This window comes from Polypterus senegalus, chromosome 10 (assembly GCF_016835505.1).
Source record: "Polypterus senegalus isolate Bchr_013 chromosome 10, ASM1683550v1, whole genome shotgun sequence".
NCBI lineage: Eukaryota > Metazoa > Chordata > Cladistia > Polypteriformes > Polypteridae > Polypterus > Polypterus senegalus.
In genome coordinates, this window is record NC_053163.1 from 32,085,458 (window position 1) to 32,110,711 (window position 25,254).

The following is a 25,254-nucleotide window of genomic DNA, read 5'->3' on the forward strand; positions in this document are numbered from 1 at the left end:
ATTTCTGCCTCAATGTGATGAACACTTTTGTTTTTCACTCATGCATAAATATTCAACAAAGAATGGGAAGGAAACTTGAAAGCCATTATTGCAATGTATCTTGGTTTAAATGTGATGCATATTACTGTTTTTCATTGATTTCCAATATAAATCCAAACTTTTACCCATTTGTGTAGAGATTGTTTAATTTTGTGGAAGGAACTCCTGGAAGACACCACATTGAATTAAAATTGTATGTGTATTGTATTATCTCTGTGTCATTTACTTATATGGCAAATACTACAAATGGCCAACCTTAAAAAACTATTTAAATAAATTTCATTTTTGAAAGTTAGGATATTTAATGAATGAATGTCTATGTATTTCTCACTGTCTTAAGTAAGACATGGAATCTAAAGAGGTTGGGAATAAAGAAGGAAAGTTCCTTTGGTTTACAAATTGTGTTGAGTTGCTGTAAAAATTTTCTTTTTTCAAAATCCACTAAAGGCTTTATCTATACTAATAAAAGGCAAAGCCCTCACTGACTGACTCATCACTAATTCTCCAACTTACCATGTAGGTAGAAAGCTGAAATTTGGCAGGCTTATTCCTTACAGCTTACTTACAAAAGTTAAGCAGGTTTCATTTCGAAATTCTACACGTAATGGTCGATAACGGTCGACAACGTCCGCCATGTTGACCTTTCTTATTTATGGCCCCATCTTCATGAAATTTGGTAGGCAGCTTCCCTACCTTCCCTACCTTTGGTACGCCACTGTTGGCCGCCATATTGAATTTTCTAAACATCACTAATTCTCCAACTTCCCGTGTAGGTAGAAGGCTGACCCCATCTTCACAAAATTTGGTAGGTGGCTTCCCTGCACTAACCAAAACCGATGTACGTACTTATTTCGGTAGTATGACGCCACTGTCGGCCACCATATTGAATTTTCCAAACATCACTAATTCTCCAACTTCCCGTGTAGGTAGAAGGCTGAAATTTGGCAAGCTTATTCCTTACAGCATACTTACAAAAGTTAAGCAGGTTTCATTTCGGAATTCTACGCGTAACGGTCATACCGGTCAACAACGTCCGCCATGTTGAACTTTCTTATTCATGGCCCCATCTTCACGAAATTTGGTAGGCGGCATCCGTGCGCTAACCGAAACCAATGTATGTACTTATTTTGGTGGTGTGACACCACTGTCAGCCGCCATATTGAACTTTTCCAACGTCACTAATTCTCCAACTTCCTGTGTAGGTAGAAGGCTGAAATTTGGTACTTATTTCGGTGGTATGATGCCACTGTCGGCCGCCATATTGAACTTTTTAACGGTCTTTGTTACTTATGGGCCCATCTTCAAGAAATTTGGTACGCAGGTTCCCAACGCTAACTGAATCCTTCTTATGTACATATATACGTCCATAGCCTGCAGCTCGGTCACCGTATGAGGCACCGTTGGGTCCCCCATCCCAACGCCTCCCACGTTGTTGACTGACTGCCTATATAAGGCCGTCTTTTTTTTTTTCAGTCTCTACTTTCCCTTCCTTGCTTCGCCACAGGATTCACGTCTCCCTGCACCTATTTCCTTCATCATTCCAACCGTACCCCCATTAACATGTCTATCGAGGTGATCACCATCGATCAAAGAACTGTCACTTTATCGAGTGGTTTCCATGCCCGGAGATGGCACCTGCCTTTTCCATTCTCTTTGTCATATATTGCACAGCCATATCAGGCTCACTCTTGATATCCGGAGGAACATTGTGTCTTATGTATTGAATGACTGGGACAGGTTCAAGGTGTGGACTGATGACGGTACAGGAGATAATTATACTACACAGGAGCACTAGAAGAGTGAAATGCTTAAGCCCTTCACCTATGGTTCTGCATGTGAGTTGATGGCTGCCGCTGAATTGTCGCTTTCAAGTGTACCGAAATGGTCAAATATTTTATACCTTTGGACAACTGCCAATGCCTCTTAAACATCTTAGATTCACAGGTGATGATTTCAGTAGTGGACACTTTTGATGTTTATGAATGTTTAAACTCTCAAAAGCTGGATGTGAAGTTATCGATGAAACTGGTTGTATACTTACAACACTTGACAGATGCCGAATGTCTCTTCAACACAAGTGCTACAAATACTGTCGTAATTGAAACAAACCATGAAACTCAAACCGATTATGACAGCAGCAATCCAAGCTGTGAGATTTGAATCAAGATTACTGTTCACATGGCCAACTGTATGTTGCATGCTTAAGAGTAAGCTCCGCGCACAGCTTGGTCATATTACAACCGGAGGGCCGAACTCACAATGTGGTACACAAAGAGATCCTTAACAAATAATTATTGGTATATTTACCCTCCGTTTAAAAAGGGTCAGTTTTCTTCTTAATAAAAATTTTAAGGCAGTACTTCGCCCCTGCGAAGCGCGGGTGTTTTGCTAGTTTCTCAATAAAATGTGCCAGTTAGCCCTTTCCAACCCGTAACAGTACCATCTGCGTGCCTTTGAAACTTGAGAAGAGTAAGGTCTTACCGTAGATCCCGGAATAAAAGCCGACTCGGTATTTAAGCCGACCTCCTTTTCTACCTACTAAATTACATTTATTTGCAGATGACCGGTATTTATGCCGACCCCCTTCTCCAAGCAAAATTTTTTTAATTTCCTTAAAAGTGTCTCTACAGGTATACAGTATTTATCATGTTTATTGGCGAGAATTTGAGACTGCTGGCATTTTTGATGGAAACTTGGAAGTGATTGCGGAGAAGTTTGGTAAAATGAAACCTTTGTGTTGAAAACAAGTACGCAAATACAGTTCATCGGCGGGTGGATTTCTGGAGACTCGTTATAAATTTGATTAACTTAAATACACAATACAGTGGACCCTTGACTTACAAACTTAATTCGTTTGCGAGGGCTGGTTGTAACTCAAGTTGGTTGTAAGTCAAGACTATTTTTCCCATAAGAAATAATGGAAATATGCATTCCGAACCTCACACTGCAGCACTTAACTTTTTCATATTAAAAAAGGGTTGTATAATGTGCATAATTTACCAAAACACCAATAATTTTTCTAATGTACTAACCAAAAAGTTATAAAAAGTGCCTAGCCTACCAGAAGTAGGCTAGATTAAGCTAGGAGCATGGCGGCACGCATGGTAACAGCGGCTCAGGGCTCTCCTTTTCAGTGCACTTTTTTGTTGTTTTTGTACTTTTGTTTGTGTGTTGTACTTTTGTACTGTAAGGAAGCAGAAGCGGGGTCGCAAATCCGGCATTATGCTAAGGCTAAAGAAACAACTGTACAAGCCCTATACAGAACTTTTTTTTTTTTTTTGCAACTTCTTTGCATCTTTTCGCACCATTTGTTTATTTACTTGTTGTGTTCTACACATGTCTGCACTGAAGGAGCTGCTTTTAATCTCATTGTACATGTGTATAGTGACAATGAAAGGCATTCTATTCTATTCTAGAAACAACAATTTCATACTGTACTCACCATTTAATTTGACATATTTGTGCCGTAGGAGAGGAGGAGGAGAATGAAACGGAAGGTGGTTATTGTTTAGAAGGAGCCTCCTTATGCAGATCTTTTCTTTGTAAAATTGTCGAGATGGTGGATTTCGAAATGCTGTACATATTAGAAAGATCGGTCACACGAACAACACTCATTTCCACACAATTTCCATCTTCGTTTCGATTGTGATCGCTTTCGTTACCTTCTCTTCCTTCCTTAGCAATTATGTGTCTTGCTTGCATGGTCTTAGTGAATGATATATATATAGGTAAATCACTGCAATGACCGAAATTACATCCACAAACACATGTATCTGGGCTCCGACTGACGCTTACTAATGCTCTCGGTTGTTTGTTTACAATCGCGCAAGTGGATACATGTGACCGCATTCGGGTCGTAACGCAAGATGTTGGTCATAAATCAAAACAACGGTATTTTATTTTAAACTTCCCGATAATTTATTATAAATTTTATTAATAAAATCAACAACTAAAACACTTTTTTAAATAAATACTTTATTTAATTTAAAGTACCGGCATGCAAAGTTACTTCTTCATCTGAAAGATGGCACTGTGGTTTCATCATTAATTACTTCCGTATTCATCAGCAAAACCGGCATTTCGCTGGAAATCTTGAATTTGAAACGATACTCGTTGTATAAGCCAACCCCCCAAACTCCAAGCCAAAAATCTAGGACGAAATTTTCGGCTTATATTCCGGAATCTACAGTATATGTCAACTAGAGACAAGTAGTGCTGAATCCTAAATTCTTTTAAAAAAAAATATACGTTTGCATTCTGTATGGAAATCACAGTTATGGAACATTTCAAAACTTGTGAATGAGTATTGGTCCAGTCACTTTGAAAATGATGAACAAATAATTATTATACATTCATGAATCAAATACAGAATGGGTTTGACAGAATATTTTTAATACTTTTAGGTTAAAAAAATGCTATAGATAAGCAAAGTAAATGTGACATATTAATAATGTTAATATCAACTGTGATGAAATTCTGACCTTGTTAGCTTCACTTTACTTAAAGTGGTATGACTTGGGCTTAAAATTTTTTTAGTTGCAAACAGTGGATGTTGCAATTTTCCTTCAAGTTGTAATGTATTAATACTGTGTACCTTTTTATATCTTTATAACTTGTAAGTGCCTGGTATTATTTATTTTCGATGATTTATTTATTTAAGTTTAGTAGTGAGTGAAAAGAACACCACATGCTGATAGTGATGAGTGCCTATGACACTTGGTAATATCAACAAAACGTAACAGAAATTAACAGTTTAACTAATAAGGTTTTGAGAGGTCTTGACATTTTGAATATCGTAGAATAACATAGGTAAGCATTCAGTTACCAAAAAAGTGACTGGTCTCACATTCAAGTTAAAGTTAATAAATTCCTTTCCAGGATATAATGCATGCTTTTAAACTAGTGGTATACCATAATGCCTTTTTTTTAGAAAGATTTAAGCTTTTCATCATATATAGCCTAATCTTTATAAAAACAACATTTACAACACACATTGTCAGTGACATTACAGTATCTTAGCACCCTGCCTGTGCCTTTTGCTAACCTTCTGCTTTTAAGCCCAAGGAACTTTGTTTCTTACGAAACTAATGGGACTCAATAATACCGTAAGCAAATGGTAACTTCTAGTACTATTGTAATATTTTCATCTTCTCTGTAGTAACATTTAATATTACACCTGCAGAAAAAGAAAATAATTAGGTGTAAAAATATTCAATGATTTTGGGGAAAGTGCTAAATAAAATGAATAATGTATTGTAGGTAAAGACATTAACATTTTAATATTTGCTAATTTTTATGTTTACCTTCCAAGGGTAACTACGCAGCTGCAGGTTCCCATCTCCAAACCTGCTTGTCAGTGCTGTCCCGTGCCCTACCCTCATCACGCCTTGACCTGGCCTGCTCTCTTTCTTGGAACTTAATTCGGTATGGCTTGCATCGAGTTACCCCCATGCGCTGGATCCTTCGACAAATAGGAAGTCGCTGCGAAAGAGCAGGAATTAGGGAGGAAGAAGCCAAAACGAGCGCCAGAGATGCTGCTCAGGTATACCACAAGCTACATCAGCTGCAGGTGACAGGTATGTATATTTTTATTTTATCTGTATTTAAAGATTTTTATAATTAAATTATAGACTGTAGGTGTTACCTGTTTATTTTTATTAACAAAATGAAATTCTGTAGGCTTATTGTTCTTTAACAATATCATGCTACTATAAATACAATTCCCTTAAAGTACATACATTGTTTTAATCAATAAAATATGTAGAGAAATATGTAGCCATACAGTATGGCATTAAGGAAATTAAGGCTTCTCATAATTTCAAGCTGTCATACTGTATATATTTGTGTATAAGTTTGGTCTTGAAACATGAAAAATCAATCATAAAATCAGACCTTGACTTATACGCCCATTCAAAAATAATGACACTTTTTTTTTTAAACATCTTCTTGCTTCCTCCAAATTGAGCATCAGTTTCTGAGACACATGAAAGTTTGTTGCAGCAGTGCAGTTACCAATTTCTTTCGCCACTTTTAATTTTAAACCATTTTCATATTTTCTTCTCATTGAACACTCGATCATAGATAAGGGATGCTCTTATGATAAAGGTGTATGAGGGTGTGAGATACAAAAAAGACTAAACTGTGCAAACATCACTTCAGAATAGTTTGGGTATTACCATGTTGTCACGTAGGCACAATACATAGGAAAAAAATGGCAGTGTACTCAGTGGTTGCTCTCTTAGGTGGGTATTAGCATATCATAATCTCTTGGACCAATAGCTTGTTTTTCCACATTCTACTTATACGACCTACATTATAAAATACCGGAAATTATACAGTAAAATCAAGCCCTGACTTATACGCAGGAGAACTTAAACGTGAGTATATACAGTACTTATCTGAAACAAAGCTTAATTTAAAATAAATAAATAAAAAAACAAACAGTGAAAATTACATAACAGGGCAGGTTGGGGAGCACACATTGGTACAGCATATTGCTGCACCCACCACACGACGAAACAGCTTGGGATCCTGGCTGCCAACCCCCAGGGCAGACACGTGGTCCAGTCCCACCCTCCGGAAATGACCATCTATCTACAGCACCCAAGTGTTATGTGGCTGTCTCCTTAGCCTGACCCAGTCACACGGGTCCTTAGCAATGAGAATCCTGTGATCCAGATCACCCTCTGGGAATCGCATCACATGGCCGTAGTGCTGTAACTGACACTCCCTCACAATGCAGGTGGTGATGTGCCTCATTCGGGACTCTGTGAACAACCACTCATTCGACACAAAGTCAAACCAGCGGTACCCAAGGATACTCCAAAGAGACACAGTACTGAAGGAGTCCAGTCTTCATCTCAGGTCACTGGATAGCATCCATGTCTCACAACCATATAGCAAGACGGACACTAACAATAAAGGAAATAAACAAAAAATGTGTGTATGTGTGACTTGAAAAAGTATTCATCCCTCTCAGTGTCTGTCCTGTTTTTGTTGCAATTACAACCATTTAGCACCATTTGACCTCCACAACATGTCTACCACTTTGAAAGGTGCAAAATAGGTTTTATTGTGACACAAATAATTAAGACAAAAACGGAAGTCATGAATGTGCAGTTATTCACCCTACAAAGTCAATACTTTGTAGAGCCATTTACAGCTGCAAGTCTCTGACCTGTTTGGTGTGCTTCTTTGTTTTCATGTTGCTTACTTAGTGATGTTGCAGAGTCGGGGGGCCTTTCAGAACAGGTCTGTTTATACAGTCATCATGTGACACTTTGATTGCACTAGCTAATTATGTGACTTCTGAAGCTAATTGGTTGGACTGGATCTTGTTTAGCGTAGTTTCATAACAAAGGGGACGATTACATATGCACTGACAACTTTTCATTTTTATACTTTTTATATAAGGTATTTTTCATTATACTTCAGCAATTTCAACTATATTGTTAAGTCCATTGCATAAAATCCAAATAAAAATCCTTTTATTTTTTAGATTGTAATGCCACAAAACATGGCAAACACAAAGGGGGATGAGTGCTAGTTTCTAACCAAACATTATGCTGTTACACAAACCAATAATAAACATAATGCCATCTTAAAGAAGCCGCAAACCTATCAAATACGAGATGTTTATCAAGACGATATAAGGCTAACATGCTTAACAATTTTTCTAGTAAAACAGTAGAATTTTGCTGATAAGCTAAGAAACCTATTGTTTACTAAGCAGCAATTTCAAATTCTTCCTTCGATCTCCTATTTCTAATTGAAGATGTATGGGGTTTTATGATCCTGCAAATACTACAAATTATTAGGCAATAGAATTGTATAAGTTTTGATATTAGAGGGTGCTGTCGCTCCTCTAACCCGACAGACAAACGTCCAGGACACAAGGTAAAAGCACAAAAAAGTTTTTAAATTCTTTCCTTTGTGCTTCTAAGCACTCCAACCACCATACACAGGCAAATAATATTAATAAATACAATAATAATCACAAATAATGAACACAAATCTCTCCTCCACACCTCCCAGCAAGCTCTGTCAACTATCTTCCAACTCCAGCTCAATTACTGGGTTCACAGCAGTCCTTTATATAGTGCCCAACCTGGGTCAAATAGAGGGCTTAAGTTTTCTTCAGCCCGGAAGTACTTTGGGGCTTCTGTCCCCGTAATTTGGGAGTACTTCCGGGCTATGTGGGAAGCCCAAATCCGCTACCCAGCCGAACTTCATATTCCATGCTGCCCTGCGGGAATCTGGGGCGCACCTCTATGCTGCAGGGAAATCAACAACTAGCGTCCTGGGAGAGGCAGTGTCCCAAAGTTTCTGCCTTCTCCCATCCTTCCACTCTTTGGGCGTGCCGGCCGTCCATCACAAAGTAAAAGATGAAAGGCAGCAAGTCATTGATCCCTTATTGAATGAAACACCGTCACACTCTGTGTAAAGTTTTTATTTAAAGCAAAAAGGTTGTAATTGAGTGCTGAACCTGAATGATTCATCCGAAAATGTATTAAGGTAATTGTGAGAGGGTGGTGTTTTATTAATAAAAATGCTCTTTGTATTTTACTTGACACCTTTCAGAAATGTGAAAATGCAGAAATATGGTAAATTTCCTGTTAATTATTTTTAGTTATGGTTTGTCAAGAATATTATGGAATTAATTAACTTTTTGAAGTTTTTCACTTTTTCTATATTTCATATATTCAAGGGGTATTGTTTTTGTTAAAAAATCTTATGGTTTTCAGCAGAAAAACAGTGTATGATACCACTTGGACTTGTTTTGAGCATTTTTGAAAAGGTCTGTGTTTGTATGTCTGTGGTAAAAAATATTTTCAGACACTGTAACTGAATTAAAAAGTAGAACAAATTTTATGGATAATTTGCACTTATTAGTTTTAAGAGCTAGGTTTTGGGTGAATTCCAAGTGTTAGACTTCGGTGTTTAAAATTCAAAATTTTTAAAAGCCAATGCCTACGAACTATTGCTTAACCATTCACCAAATATGACATATGGATTTGAGACATTGAGACTGGAAAGAAAAATCTTAAGTGAATTTTGAGTTCAGTCCGCAGCTCAAGCGTTGTGTTTTGAGACCTCAAAATTTTCAGCTGTCATATTGATATTGTGACTTGCATATATTTTTGATAAAATTACACTACATATTGTATTCTTGTTGTGAATATGGAGAAAATCATGTATTGATCTCATAAGGTTGTTATTAATTCCATTATTCCTCTGATTGCTTGTTTGTTTCTTACCAGGAAAACTTCATTGTAGCACTTTGTGGGGTCTGAACTTGGCCTTGAATGCTGTAAACCTGTCAGAGAGTGCCCAGGAGAAAGTGCCACCATGTCTGCAAGCTGAAATGTATATCACTACTGCAGTGTCTTTGAAAACTGCTCTCCGCAGCCGCTTCAATTTCTTACCAGTAAGCAAAACCAAAATCTCCTGCTTATTTGTGGTCTCTTTGAATCCTTCACTTAGTGTACTTTTTTTTCTTCCTGCCACATCTACGTAATTAATACAGGTAGCCGTCAATGTACGACCACGTTCTGTTCCGACAGACTGGTCGTAAGTAGATCTGTACACAAGACAGACCAGTAAATATATTCAAACCTGGCTGTATGTATAGTGCTGTATAATAAGTCCCTTAAGTCATATCGTTTTTCTACCCTTTTTTATCATCATTCTTAGCACATTCTGTAGTTTTGTTTTTTTTTGCATAAATTATTTTTTTATTTTAATATTTTTTAATGTTATTACTGTTGCACGCATGAGTCCCAAACCTTTAACAGCTTCACAAATCCTTTCTTTGATTTTGTTATGTTACATCATCCCAGTGTTCACTGTAGTAAGTATAGGAGGAGGGATTGTACTGTCAGAGTCTGACCAATGAAATGTTTTCTGTTTTAACATTTCAGCCTGTTAATAGTAAACAACAGATAAAGAAGCTTAGTGTGGTTTCATTACCTCTTCACGGCAGTTCATACAAAGCGGCACATCGTGAGTCACAATGCAGAAGCTTCAGAGGTTAACCAGATTCAAAACCAGAGTGCAGCAGTATAACACTTGTGGCGAACACTGGTTACAATAGGATAAATTGAAGTCACATGCGATCACATTTGCTTTCTTTCCTCCCTCACGCTTGGTCACCTTCATTTTTGTGTCTGCATCAATCGCCTCTTTTGCTGTAATTGTAAGACAAATGTAACTGAATGTAGTCAAAACCACTGCAGGCAATAAATTGAGATTGAGATGAATGAGTCACGGCATATGGAGCTAGCATGGCAAAAACTCTCATTTGCCCCGTGAGACATGGTAGCAGTCATAAGTCTAGTCGTAAGTTGATGACTACCTATAATCTGTGTGGATTCCTTTTTTTTTTTTTTCTTTCTTCTAAATTGTTTCACTTTTTGCTTTGCGATCTCCTCCCACCATAACCTATCGTCTATGGGTAAGGAGCGAAACCTTTAGATTCGTCAAAAATTTCAATCTCCAGTTTTCAATGAATTTCAATGTTTTAGGGTCCCTAGATACTGAAAACATCGATATCTCAATGATGGGTGTGTGTATGTCTGTGTGTCACAGTTTGTCAAGGTCGGTTGAGCTAAAACGGCTTGATGGAAAAATACCAAACTCGAAACTTAAGCCTGTTATGAGATGACAATGTTTTAATTAGTTTTTGAGCCAAATCGAGAGAAAGAGACACTCTAGAGGATCATTCAAACACCATAATTCTGCAATTTATTGTGAATTCTTCTTGTCAATTGCTATTATAATGACCTGTTTTATGATCAGAAAGATCAGCATCAGACCAGTAAATAATTACTGAAATGTTATAAAATAGTTCAGGTAACTTGGTTCCTAGGGCGGAATGCCTACTGATGCTCACATCCAAATTGTTTAGATTTTAATTTGTTTTCATTCTCTAAATTCTTATTAAACTCACTTTTGAATTTATGTCTCTAATTTACTCTATTGTACTATGTATGCATGTGTCCTGGTTTAACAGATTTTGGGCTTGTGTCACTAGGGGTATCTACTTGGTTGTGCAGAAGCTGTGGTAAGCCAGACGGACTCCAGGACCCTTCCAGACTCCTTGTGTTGGTTGTTCAGCCCCTTAGGGCATCGGTTCTTCCTCAGCTGTGAATGGTCAGTTAAATCAGCAACCAGGGACAGCCTTTATACCTCTTACAGGGATCCAGGTGAGTACTCAAATTAAAGGCACCGTAGATGTGGTTTTCTTCAAAGGACAACTGCCTCTTTTGTTTTTGTGTCTAGAATTTTCCATAAGTAACATTTACTGTACAACAGTAGGTAGATTCAACCTTTGCCAAATGAAACTGAATAGCATTTAGTGGTGGGCGATTTAAACAAGCTGTTTTTTTTTCGTGAAAACTATTTTTTCAATGACGATTATAAGCTTAGGGTAAAAAATTTGTCAAAACATTTTTCATCCTTCTTATTTGTACAGAAATACAGGGTGGTCCAGATCTAATTATGCAGATCCAGATCGTCTGGATGACTGATTTATGCAGGGACGATTCCAGTTCGGCACGAAGACAATTCTTCATGTCGTCAGTTCGTACCCTTCTCGATGGTCTGGGATTTTTCGGGTGATTTTTCTATGTAATAAACTTAATGTTATAACATAATGAAAATTGCATAATTAGATGTAGACCACTGTATAGATCGGGCCTGTAGCCTATCACTAAGCATGTACTCTTGGTGAAACACCACAACAGTAGCCAGTTCCACTTCACTTTGCAGTATTGCACGTCCCTATGAATTAGACACACAGTAATTATCACCAGCGAGGTCCTGACTAGTATGAGAGATTTTGTGCAGAGACAGCTAATTGGTGAATGAAGCTGAGGAGGACAGTGTGTTAGCTGAGCTAATCTTGTGTTGCATATGTGCTACTCATCCAGTTGTAATTTAAAATTTCATTTTTAACAAATTGGACCGATGTATTTATTTTTTTAAGTGAAAATGATGTAGAGGCTAATGTACCTATTTGTTTGGCTTCAGTTGACCCAATTGCACAGGTCCATAGGGCATTCTGTGAAAAGCTGCTGGAGAGGGCTGTGCACTCCCTTATCAAGCCAGACTCCAACTTGGACCCAGCGAGAGAAGAGAGTGGGTAAGAACAGCTGAACAAAGTTTCTGGTTCTTTTTCAAATTTGGAACTTTTAAGCTAATCTTTTTGCTTTTTTTCTTTTCATTTTAATATTAATAGTTATGTCTAATGTATTTTGTGTAGTGATGTTATATAGACAAAATAAAAGAGAGAGAAATTCTCCAGTCTTTGTTAATGTTGTGTTAGGGAGTTTGCAGGTGCACAGGAATATCTACAACTCTTGAAGAGCTATTCTGAGGACAGTGCTTCAAATGGTCAACCTTTTACTGTTTCAACGGGTTTGGCTCCCTTTAGAGGTGAGTGTTTAAATGTCATAGTTGCAGGGTAAAGTGTGCCCTACTTTGTGTAATGCACAAATATACAGCAGATTTAGAAAGTATTGAGATCCCTTCACTTTCTGCACAATTCATTGTGTTGTAGATTTAATTTTAAATGAATACATTTGCCATTTATGCTCTTCAATATATACTCAGCAACCCATAATGAAAAAGTGAATACATCATTATTTAAAACATCAAAAACTGAAATCTCTCATTTCTGTAAGTATTCAGAGCATTTGCTATGCCACTCCAAATTGTGGTCAGATGCATCCTGTTTGCTTTAATTATTCTTGAGATGTGTCTAGAACAGTGATGGCAAACCTTTTAGCGACTGAGTGCCCAAACTGCAACCCAAAACCCACTTATTTATCGCAAAGTGCCAACACAGCAATTTAACCTGAATACTGAGGTTTTAGTTTAGAAAAAACAACTCATACAGTAACATCTTTAGTCTTAAAAGAAAAACTCAATAACAGAGCTTTCAATGATACAAACAACTTTTTATTGAAAGGTAAAAGTTTGCACTTGGCATGCTTTTGAACAATTAATGTGATTTTTGCTGTTGTATGCATGCTGATAATTTGTCTAACCTTGGCTCATACTAGTAAGTTTGAGAGCAGCACATGCAGCACTCAGGTCATCTGTTAGTCTGTTTCTGGTGTTAGATTTGATATAATTCAAAGCTGAAAACAGCTGCTCACAAGCACAAGATGATCCAAACAAAGTAAAGAAAGCATTCCCATGTGCTTTCATTGACTTAAAATTATTTGGCAGAGAATTTCACACTTTAAGAATTTAATTTTCAGAACTAACTGTGCTGTCCTTTGTCATCCCTTCTATCTTCTCAAGGTGATTCACACAGGTCTTCCCCATTAACCTTCGTTCCCATTCTCTCTCTCTTTTTTTTCCCCTTTTCATCCGCCTCGCACTTCTATTATATATTACGGGGTCATGGATTAGGTGTGGCGATTAGCAGCTCCCGGCAACAATTACAGATGCGGATGACTCCTCACCTGTGCACTTAAGAAAGGACCACCTGCATCATGAAGCTCCCGGGAAACGCTCCACCGCACTACCACACCCCCCTATAAGCTGCGAGTGCGGCAATTATCTATTAAAACTGGCCTTTGCAAATTTTGAGCTGTGGACCTGCTATACCACATCCCCTCCAACCTAGCTCCTCTCCAATCCCACCATGGGAATCACCTTTGCCACAGACTCAACAGGCTGCCGTCTGTGCCGCACCCTCACACCGCATGTGAGCCTCCCCCTTACCTCCGAGCAGCCCGACCCCGCGTTCCTCTGGCTTTCTAGTAACGGAACTCTGTGCTGGGGCGACGGCAAGCGTGCCCACAGAGAGGGCTCTGAGTGCCCACTCTGGCACGCGTGCCATAGGTTCGCCACCACTGGTCTAGAACTTAGAGTACACTTGTTTAGAAAGGCACACACCTGCATAGTAAAGGTCCAACAATTCACACTGTATTTGGGACAAAAACCAAACTGTGAAGTTCAAGGGTCTTTCTGCCAACCTCCAAGAGAAAATTGTGGTGTGGCATAGATCAGAGCAAGGGAATAAACCCAGTTGTAAAGCAGAAGCAGTATAATCTCAATAATTGCAAAATGGAAAAAGTTTGGAACCACCAAGAATTTTCCTAGAGTTTCATGCTCTTTGTGGAATCTTATGTGTTTATTTACTGTGTGAAACTGCTTTTTTGCCCCTTTCCATGATCCTTCTCTGGTGGTGGGAGAAGGCAGGCATTAAATAAATGTCTGTGAGTGTGTTTGTGTGAGTAAGGGTAGATCCTATAATTTGCCAGAGGCCTATTTTCATCCATTTGCCCAGTCCTGGTGGGATAGCTTGTGGTCTTCACAACCCTAAAATTAATTGAGAAGGTTCTAGAACTTACCTCCCGAACTCAGTCCATGGAGGGCTACAGTGCCTGTGTAGCCCACAAACGCACCTGAATGTTATGTCCTGCATAAATTTCCTAGCTTTTTTTTTTTTTTTAAAGATAAACAGAGCATTAGGCATGATCCTTTTAAATAAAACTTTATAAGGTTTATGGACTGGTCCTTTTGAGACTTCCTGTGCCGTGATGTAAGTAGTATGGAAGAGGCTGAATAGTGTGTAGGTAAACCACAAGCGTTCAGTCGTACACATTAATTAAAAATATCAAAATGGGAAAGTTGAGGCATACCACACAGTAATGTGCAAAATGCATAAAATGTAATGTATTACGAAACATGAAAGTCTTAAGTGTTACCCTACTTTATTCCCTTTCGTCACTCGGGCCAGTTGTTTTAATTTCAGTTTGTAGGGTTCCTATTACCAGTCTTGTCTCCGTTTTAGTATTTTATGTTAGCACCTGAGACTCAACCTGTACGAGTTTGCTCTGTTGCATTTCAAGGTAAATATATCCTCAGGATCGTATCCAATGTGACCTGAACTCAATATAATATTTTGGAGCTGGACAAGTTTTCTTTCTTTCTTTCTTTCTTTCTTTCTTTCTTTCTTTCTTTCTTTCTTTGGTACAGCTGTCTCACTTAGTGTTCTGTTTTGCAGATTTGTAAACAAGTTGAATGTGTGTATGCTATTGTGTACAGTGTGTCTGAGGCTGAGTCGTCATCTATTCTCTTCTCAAATGTATATGGCAATTAGCACACAGCATTTCCTTTTAACATAAGCAATCCTAGGGAAAATGTTAACTACAATTCAGGTAAGGAATAACCAAGAGCAGAGTATAAATCTAGAGTCAGGAATCAGAATTAAAAATGCTGCAGTAAATTGTTTTCCTTGATTCATACAATGTTCACGTCTGCTTACTGATTAAAAAAAAAGAAAGCAGCATAAGATTTAGTATAAAATCCTATGCTCTGTTAAAAATAATTTAAACATTTCAGAGTTTTTCTTTTTTTTTAATAATGTGGTTATTTTAGGTGGAGATCCTGTGTGCCGCTGGTGGTCACTAGTCCTTAGCATGGTTGTTCAGTGGCTCCAGGGTGATGATGCTGTTATAAAATCTTACCTGCCTGAAATAGAACGGATGCCTAAGGCCCTGCAGTTTCATGAGTAAGTGTATCAGCCATCCCTCTGCTGAATTCTGTTTACATCTGTTGTAGAGTGGCAGTGCAAAGTAGTTTTTGTTCCAGCGAAGGCTTTTATTTTGTATAATGTGTCTTGTGTCTCTTTCAGCCATCCACTGCCCAAGGCCATTCTTCATCTTTGTAGGGCAATGCAGGGCTGTCTGCTTTCCAACAAAGCTGAGGCTCTGCATTGTTCCTTGATGCAGTGTGAAAAGGCCAGCAGCTACCTCAGAGGAAGTCTAAATTTACCCACGAGTAATATCAGTGATGGGCTGAATAAGGTAATGTACATATTAGCACATTCACCTCTGTATAATGTTCAGACTTCTAATTTTTGCTGTTTTTTTCAACAACAGTTTTGATGGTTTATAAATAGACTTATAAACAATGTTATTGTAAATCTCGGGACATGCCTGTTCACGTGCCAAAAAGTCTTAATGTTATGTGAACGATTCTAAACATTTATACTGCATAAAAGTTTCTGATACAGTAGAAAGGGTATGGTTAAATTATACAACAAAATGTATGTTCTCATCTGAGTGTGTTTCATTTCACAAAGGCATGTTCCGCAAGTGATTTATTTAACAATATGGTTATGCTTAAGCTTTATAACGCACTAGATAGGCTTCATCTGGAGTTCTGTGTACAGTTTTGGTCTCCAGACAACAAAAAATATACTAGATAAGTATCTCATCTAGATTGTTCTAATGTAGCATAGTGTATTGTGCTCTGCCATAATAAGCACAACAGTGGCTCAGCAGATTCACGTTTAATTAATTTAACTGGAGTAAGCAAGTGTGTATTGCCAAATCTCACGATTATAATAAAGGAATATTCTTGACTTGTGTAATGGTATAGCAGGATCTTCAGTTTTGGGCATCTCTAAAAAGAATTGTACTCTATCAAAGAAAATACAGTGGAACCTCGGTATATGTCCTTAATTTGTTCCAGACCCTTTGACCTATACCAAACTGGAACTATACCAAACACATTTTTCCCATAAGAAATAATGGGAAAATGATTAATCCGTTCCCATGAAAAAAAAAAAATCCTATTGCTATTGGCATATTATACATTGATGGAGTTGTATAAAATAATTTAAACACTGCTTAATACTAAAATACATAAATACAAAAGCAATTAGTTGAAATAAATGAAAATTTTACCTCACTTTACTTTTTAATAACATCTTTGTTTTTCACAATCGTAGATACTGTCGTTCTCGGCAAACGATATGCAACAGCCATGTCCCGGATACGCATGCCACCTTCATACTTTTCAACCACCAATTCAAATTTACATGAAAAAAACACAAAATCACGTTGTGATGATGCGGGTTTGCTGTATGCTCCCATCTGCTGCCGGGGAACCCTTGAATCCTACACCGTCGGTAATGTGCCTCGCTGCTAAGCTCATCGGTAACAACAAAGCAAGGGGATGGTGAAAAAGTGCAAAGTGCTTTTATTAAAGCAATTAACAAAACAAGGTGTTCAAATTAATGTGCAGTCTCCAAAGTTCCAATAAATAATCCATAAAATCCAAAGTGAAACGTGGAGGTTAAAAACAATAGAAAAAGTCGTCTTAAAAACAACGAAGTTAAAATAGAGCAGGAAGCATTCTTTAAAAAAAAACCAAGAAGAAGCCCGGTGGCTTTTTTACCTGGCGCAAATCCCTCCCGCTTCCCAACAGGGGAGTCGCCCTACTTGCAGCTGACGTTAACTCTGCCTACTTCAGCTACTTCGCTCTCTCTCTCACTCACTCAACCTCCCATCCATTCCTCCCCTTCTAGCCGACTCACGCTTCTGTTTATCAAGATAAGCAGCCCCAGGAACAATCATGAATGCGGATGGTCCCTCACAAGTGCACTTTGGTGAGAAACGCCCACATCGCTAATCGCCCTTACAACCTTCAGCCACATAACCATCACACCCCCTCACCAAGCTGCGAGCGCGGTGATTATTTATTTTAAAGCTAGACTTTGACAGGAGCTGTGGACCCGCTATACCACACACGTAAAAGTTCACATAGATTTATAACGCGGGTTGTTCACTGAATGCTAGCAACTGGCGCACTGAGGCTCAGGGCAGTCGTGGCTTTGTCTCGAGAGAGGTAAACAAGGATAGCACGCGAGTTGTATTCCAAACAAAGGTCGTATACCAAGCAAAATTTTTCGTGTCCAAACAGGACGTATACCAAGTTGGACTTATTCCAAAGCAGACGTATACCGAGGTACCACTGTACTTACATTTTAAGGCTCACACACCATTATTTCTATATTTTTTTTTTTTTTGTCATTTGGCCTTTTAATCGCAGAACCAGATGAATCCATATTATGTGGTTTTATAATAGCTATGGATTTAGCTAACCATTATCTTCAAAGTGACATAAAGATCACTCTTTAGTTTAAGTGTTTACCCACTTCTGCAGTTTGAGGACTTGCTGATTAAGTGACTTGACAGGTCAAATACTCTACAAGATATTGGTGCAAATTCAGCCTACAGTCTTGTGGATGGGGTCAATATTGTCATTTGTACATTTCAGTGTCTTCGCTCTCAGGCCACACTTAACAAGTCGTTGTTGCACTTGTGTAAGTTTAAAAGACAATGTTTTGTGTATTTCATATTTAAAAGACCGTTTATAAGAGAAACTTCTTCTTAAAATTTATTACCCTGAGTGCCATGTTCCTCTGTGTAGTTCAGTTCCTTCTGTGCAAAGCACAGCGTGTCAAATGGTTTTAAACCACTGTGCTATCAAAGATTTTCATTCTTAACATCTTGGTAATGAGCTTTTTCATAGGAAAACCTGTCCTTGTGTCCCACCACACAGTGTGCTCTAATGATGTTAATAGGAGGTGGCTGTGGTGCATTGTAGTTGCATTGCATGATCCTGCCTCACCTGTGCAATGTGTCTGCAGTGCAGCACAGAAGCTTTCCAAAATCATCCCAATTGTTTAATATTGTTTTTACTTTGGTCACAATGCATTCAATAACAATAATACATAAAGAAAAAAAACAAGGTCAAAGAAAGAATAATAGAATTAGTCAGTATTACAAGGGATAAAGCTTATCAGAAAAGCACAAACACAAGTGTGTGTGAAAATATTTGTTAAAAGGAAACTAGTTAAAGAAGTAAACTTGTATGTAGAGATGCTGTCTCTGAATGTTACAGGGAAGTTGAGGCCATCCAGTTTAAATCCAGATGTTGATGTTATGTAGTCAAACCTTCTCGGTTGTTAATCCTGTTTTAGAGTAATAGAATTGATTAACATTGATGTTTTCAGTTGCCTGTTTAAGTCAAAATTGTTATAATAGATAACATACATTGTTTATATAATGTTGAATAAATTTCGCAATGAGTTCTACAGGTTCTCTGGACTGGGTGAAAGACAAGTGCAAATTAATTTATTCAAGTATTAGGTGAAATTACCACATGATAGGCCGCAACAGCAAATTTCAAAATATGAATTTATTATAGGTGAAATGCTCTATTCTTTCTTCCTAATTGTACTTTTCCCCATTTTTACAAATAAAAGCAGAACTTTTAATATAATCTATTATAAATTAAGCAGCTGTGTATTGAAAATATAATCCAGCCAATTCACACTTGATAAATATTCTCTTTATGGTTCACTCCATCTTTATTTCCAAACTGGAAATCCTAATATGTTTACAATTGGCAGTGTTGTGTAGCTTGAGCATATTCATAATAATTACAGAAGTTTTGCTTTCATTTATTAAATTTGACTTGACTGTATGGAATGTTATCTGTTTCTAATTAAAATCAATAAAAATATGTAAAAAAAAAAAAATAATAATAATTACAGAAATGTTTTCTTTGAGGACAACACAGTGGCTGCATGTTCTCTGAGTCTGAGACAGTTATATCCTGCAATGGACTTGCACCCAAGCCAGGGCCGTTTCCTACTTTGTGCTCGGTGCCACTATGTTAAGCTGTAGTCTTAGACAACCCCGAGTTGAATTATGTTAGGTTATGAATATGAATATTGAAATAGGTTGCCTCCAGTGCTAAGGAACATAAAAGTTGTTGTTTTTTTTTTCCCCCCTTTAAATCGACTCAATTTAGGCAGTGGAGATGCTCATCTGTGACTTGTTGCTGACCCTGCGGACAGATCTCTGGCAGCGAGGTAGTGAGGTAGGAGGAGAGCCAACCCTTGTTTCTGGAGCACAGTTAGCTGGCTTTCAGAGAGACCTGAGCAGCCTTCGGAAGTTGGGACACTGCTTCAGAGAGGCGCAGCGCAAGGTAAATGAAGTTTCCTCGTCAGCAGTATCAAAGATGCCAGCAGTAGGAAATCACTGTTTGCTTTAAAAAGTATAAATGTTTTATGGATAAATTCTTTAACAATAATATGCAGGCCCATATGAAGTGTCATTAAATAGCATGGCTAACCATTAACTTCAAGGTGATGCTGACTACTCTCTAACCAGACCAGAAGTTTGGAAAATTCTTCACTCTTTTCTGGCCTGTTCAATGTGTCCTGTATTTTTGCATCAGCATTTAGTGAAAGAAAGAGGAAAGCAAAGGAACTTTTTTGACGCCACACTCCACTTTTGCCTTATCCTAACCTCTGTTTCATATTATAGATGTTCCTCCATGAAGCCACAGTGCGATTAATGGCAGGAGCAAGTCCAACACGAACACATCAACTGCTTGAACATAATCTGCGCAGAAGAACAGCTCCAAACTGTGACTCTAAAGGTAATGCAGTGCTAAATAAATTGTCTGTGTTCTTTTGTTTTTAATATAAAGCAGTGGACTACATTAGAGAAAACCTGACAAGTATTAAAACTTTAGAGCCTTTTTATGATATTTAATTCGCTCTATTGAAGGGGACCCAATTAGTTCTGACCTTGTAGATAATTTTTGTGACAAATAAAACTTACACATCTTAAGCCAATGTCCCATTACACAACTTCTTTTCCAAGGGGATGTCAAATTTGACGACTGTGCAACGACTTTCCAGCACAGTTTCACATTTCCAAAGTATCAGACGCTTGACTCTTCTTCTAACAGCCCATAACATGGTGCCTGATGGAGCTGGATCCTGTACGAAGGCTTTACAGGTTCAAGGAGTTCAGCCACATCCTGGTGCCTTTTTTGTTTTTCCCCCCAACTCTGTTGTGATATGTAAAACACACACTATCGGACACATGAGTTTCTCTTGTGTTTGTCAGGTCTAGAATAGCAGTGTTTGTTCTTTACTCTTCATAGCTGCATTATATGCATTTTACTTCTGGGTGAGCACTCATCTGTTCTCAAGTCTCACAGACACAAGTCCGTCCTTAAGACTTAAACAAGTTTGATTTTTGTTGGAGTGAGTTGCAGATTAGTCTAACTGAGTCCCTGGGTATGTCGAACTACACAACTGGTGATAATTGGAAGTGTAGTATGATGTTTGTAACTAAAAATCAGTAAAAATGTTTAATGTGATGTTGCCTTGAATTGTTATTTTCTCTGACAGAAAAAAAATAAAACCGTAAGTTTGTCAGTAAAGGCCACACGTTTTACCAGAATAACTTGATCTCCATATTGGACCATAGAATGCTGTCAGTGATACAGATGGCTTTTTCTTCTCTTTGTTTCCCAATGAAGGTTCCAGTGCTAGTCTTCCAGGAGAGAGGGAGCGAGCTCATGCCATCTTGTTGGCATGTCGGCATCTACCCTTGCCTCTTCTGACTCCCCCTGGACAGCGAGCAGTGCTCCTAGCTGAAGCTGCTCGGACATTGGAGAGGGTGGGAGACAAGCGTTCAGTCCATGACTGCCAGCAAATGCTGTTGAAATTGAGCGGAGGTACAACCATTGCTGCTTCATAATAGCGGGATTCCAGAATGGGTGATAAGGGAGCAGTCTGTCTCTCTTTTTTTTGTTTTGTCCCAAAATGAAATAAAACTGTTCTATTTATAATGTATGACCTTTGGAATGTCACATCTGACTTATCTGCTTTTGTAGCAGTCAAGAATTGTAAAATATAGGGAGGAACCCCATCATAGATTTGGCAGTGTAGAGGTTATGACGGTAATCATTCTGAGGCTTATCCACATACTGTCAACATAGAGAAAGCAGAAATTAACATTCAACTGTATTTATATTGAGCAGGAAACCACATGCAGAGCATTTTAAAACTTCCTTTTGAGTTCTGTTTGAATGAAGGTAAAAATGACCCATCAACATTCCCACAGCACGACAGGCAGCTAGTTAAGTTAACACTGGGCTTTTATACCTTCAACTGACAATGTTTTTTTAAAGGCTAGAACATCATTTCATCAATTCTTTTCGCTTCATTTTTCTGGCAAGAAGACATCATGCAGTTGAGGTACTTTTAATTACTTTATACCAGTTTAATTTTTTTGTGTTTGTTGTATTTATAAGGAGATCATCAGGTATGGGTCATTCAAAGGTGTTCAGGTGTTACAAAGTCAGATCAATTAAATGTGTTAAGTCATTAAAATTCACCATTTTGTTGATTCCCACCTTTGCAATTCCACTGGGTACCTCCACATTTGTTTTGTAAGATTTGAATTGTTAAAGACATCTTATTCTACCTCCTGCTCTTTGTTTTTTCATTTGTTACACTGGATGATAACTAAATCATTGATTTGACGATGACATTGGAGAGTCTCGCACCCAGCCGTGAGTGCACATACACAAACACAGAGGGAGGGAGTGAAGATTACCGTGGGCCTGTCATTGAATCATTTGTGATGGTGTTGTACACCCAGTGGACCCCTATATCCAGTTTGAACTGTGTAGTTTTATAATTGCAATTACTCAGATCACACCCTGAGTGGGCTGGTGCTTATCTGCCCATTTCCAGAGTACATGCTCACTGCACCCTGCCATTACGGGGGAATCAGTACTGTTTTTAGATGGAATCCTTCAGTCATACCAAGATGGGTAATTGACTGAAAATGAGCCCTGAAAGACCCCATTTTAATAATGTTGAACCATTGATGATATGCTGAGAAGTGTGTACAATGGTGAGTGCACACTGATATATATGTATATATTTGTTTGTATATTTATATGCTTTGAGTAGGTGGGCACCTGTCACAATGTTCTCGCCAGTTTCTTGGAAGCGTTCCTTTTAATGTTTAATGCTCACCGTTCAAAGGCTTATTCTAGTGCTTTTTAGGCCATAAGAGCAGTTTTTATTTTTTTATATAGATTGTATTTCATTGCATAGCTTCCTGTACAGGTCAATGGAGTTATATTTGTGAGAAAACAAAAAAAAGAACTTTTCAAATATTATTTAGTAATCATTTGGAGGAAAAATACCCCAGGGCACTTCTTTACTACACAAGCAACATCATTGGACTCGTTTTCCCCACTTGTGGAGTGGGCTAAAAAATACTTGAGGGCCCATTGCCTTGTGGTCATTTCAGACTCTTGTAATTCTTACTTCTAAAACTACATGCATTTGTAAATAAAGGAATCTGTGCATATCAAATGTACCAAACTGTAATTCATATTTTATTTAACACAGTTTCTGCATCAGCCCTTGACTGTAACCTCTATTGTCAAAACTTCTTCTCCAGCAGTACATTGGAGATTCCCTCTTATTGACCCCACTGCAGTTGGTAGGTCTGATATTATTGGGTTTCTGGATCCACGTCAGAGTTGTTTTTCCAAGACAGCCATTCACCTTCAGCCAGTGCCAACATAAAGCAGGGGTTGTATGCATGTAGACACAACTCCACGTATTCTACTGAAGGTTTAGAAAAGTCAGCCTAACTTGAAAATTTAAATTGAATTGACAGATTGATTTCCTCCAAGCGCAGAAGTTTTTGTATGTATTTTTTTCCTTATAGTATGGCATGATTTGTTGTGCTGCCCCTTCTTTATGATGTCAGACTAACTTTAAAACTAAATGGTTGAATGTACATGATTGTTTTGGAATGACGACCTGTGATGTGACCCCAGGAACATCTGAAATCCATTGATGTAACCAATATTGTATGTGACCAATATTCTAAAATTTAGCGAATGGCCACAGATAGGCTCTCAGGAGGAAATGAAATGAATTTTGAATTGAAATTCTACAAATTGTAAACGGCATATCTGGAGATTGCGATGGGAGAAAATGAACAGTTCCTAGGATTATCTGTGATTAAAAACAAAAGTAGGAGTGCCAGGCTTACTTCCAGCAATCACATTTTGTAGAAGAGAAGGGGCTGAGGCGTGAAATTAGGAGGGGGCGTTCAGCAGAGGTGCCTGCTCACTTCTGCTTGGTGCTGGTGGTCTGTAAGATGGATACCCCACCCCATGCTTTGGTTTCAGTAACAGTTCCACATTTGCTCTGAAGCATATGTTTTAAGGACCTTGTGTGAAATTTTTCTATGTTTATGTATGTTTGAAAGTTTTAATTTATGTTGAAAGTTATATTCATGAGCACTTGTTTAAAAGTAATTGATTTTATGTAACTAGTGTAAAAAAGTCATCTTTGTGTGGTGTCTTGAGTTTGTACAATATTTTTATCAGTTATTCCTGCTGCTGCTGCACATCACATCAACAAATCTAGTACTTGGGGATACAATGCAGAGCATTTTGATTTTTGTTTTGTAAATCTTACTTTTAAAATAAAAAAGTTGTGCCTCCATCTGCCTGCTTTATCTCTTTGATGTTTTTTTTTTTCTTCCAGCATACTTGAGTGAAACATGTCGCTCATCTAGAGTGTGAATTTGAGTGCTTTACCGATCAGACCTGAGTGGATACTAATCAAAGTGTCAGAGGCTGTGCTTACTCTGCTATATGATACTGCATGAAGCCCACCCACACTGCAGTGTTAGAATTTACAATGCTCGGGATTTTGTATATTTCTTGTACTTGATTATTTCAGACACTTTTTACATGCCTAGAAAATGTCTCCCTTGTCTCCTTTATCCAGCAGAAGGTGTTAGCTTCCTTGGAACAACACAGTTTTTTAAAAAACTGTGTGTTCCTTCCTCGTGCCTTGGTGTGAAGAGAAATGGAACTTAAAGTGACTGCACTTGATTTCTTTTTAATGACGATTGCTTGCAAGGCCATGTTGAGGAAAAAAACACAATTTCTTTTAAAAGTGAATTACTTTAGTGTGGTATGCTGGCTAAGGCTTTGGAATATGAATCCTGAGGTTGTGGGTTCAAATTCTACTACTGGCACTGTGTGACCATGAGCAAGTCATTTCACCCATCTGTGCCCCAATTTGGAAAAACAAAAGAAATTTAACCAGTTGTATCTCTGATGTTGTTAGTTTTCCTTGGATAAAAGTGCCAGGCAAATAATAATTCATAACTGGGCGCAAAGTAGTCCTGGTCGAACTGCCTGTACATCACAGACCCAACAAACTGACACAGGAACAATCAAGAATGACCAACTTACCCAATCTACATGTCTTTTGAGATATCAGAAGTAAAATTAAGCATCCAGAGGAAAGTCCCACTGTACAGGAACAATGACTGAGCTAGGATCAGAACACTGGACCAGAGAAACAGCAGCACTGCCCACCGTGCCACCCTTATATGCATGTATGCACACACTAAGGGGGTGTGCCCCACCCCCAGCCATGGTGAAAAATTGAAATCACAGGCTGATACACACTACCGAGTCATATATTATGTCGTATGGCCACCATATTCATGTATGCATTCCCAACAATGTCTGGGTATGCTCCTTATA

General features: G+C 38.1%; 1 protein-coding gene across 1 annotated transcript in view; it reads left to right on the plus strand.

The window, feature by feature from the left end:
* The window catches only part of srebf2 (sterol regulatory element binding transcription factor 2), a 58,577-nt gene extending 34,381 nt beyond the window's left edge, over positions 1–24,196 (plus strand). Inside the window, exons 10-19 of the mRNA XM_039765641.1 lie at positions 5,351–5,615; positions 9,300–9,466; positions 11,072–11,243; positions 12,070–12,181; positions 12,365–12,474; positions 15,436–15,568; positions 15,692–15,863; positions 19,666–19,842; positions 20,184–20,298; positions 21,193–24,196. Coding sequence (XP_039621575.1) covers positions 5,351–5,615; positions 9,300–9,466; positions 11,072–11,243; positions 12,070–12,181; positions 12,365–12,474; positions 15,436–15,568; positions 15,692–15,863; positions 19,666–19,842; positions 20,184–20,298; positions 21,193–21,413 — 1,644 coding nt within the window. The 3' untranslated portion in view covers positions 21,414–24,196. The remainder of the gene's footprint in view (positions 1–5,350; positions 5,616–9,299; positions 9,467–11,071; positions 11,244–12,069; positions 12,182–12,364; positions 12,475–15,435; positions 15,569–15,691; positions 15,864–19,665; positions 19,843–20,183; positions 20,299–21,192) is intronic.
* The last annotated feature ends 1,058 nt before the right edge of the window (positions 24,197–25,254 follow it).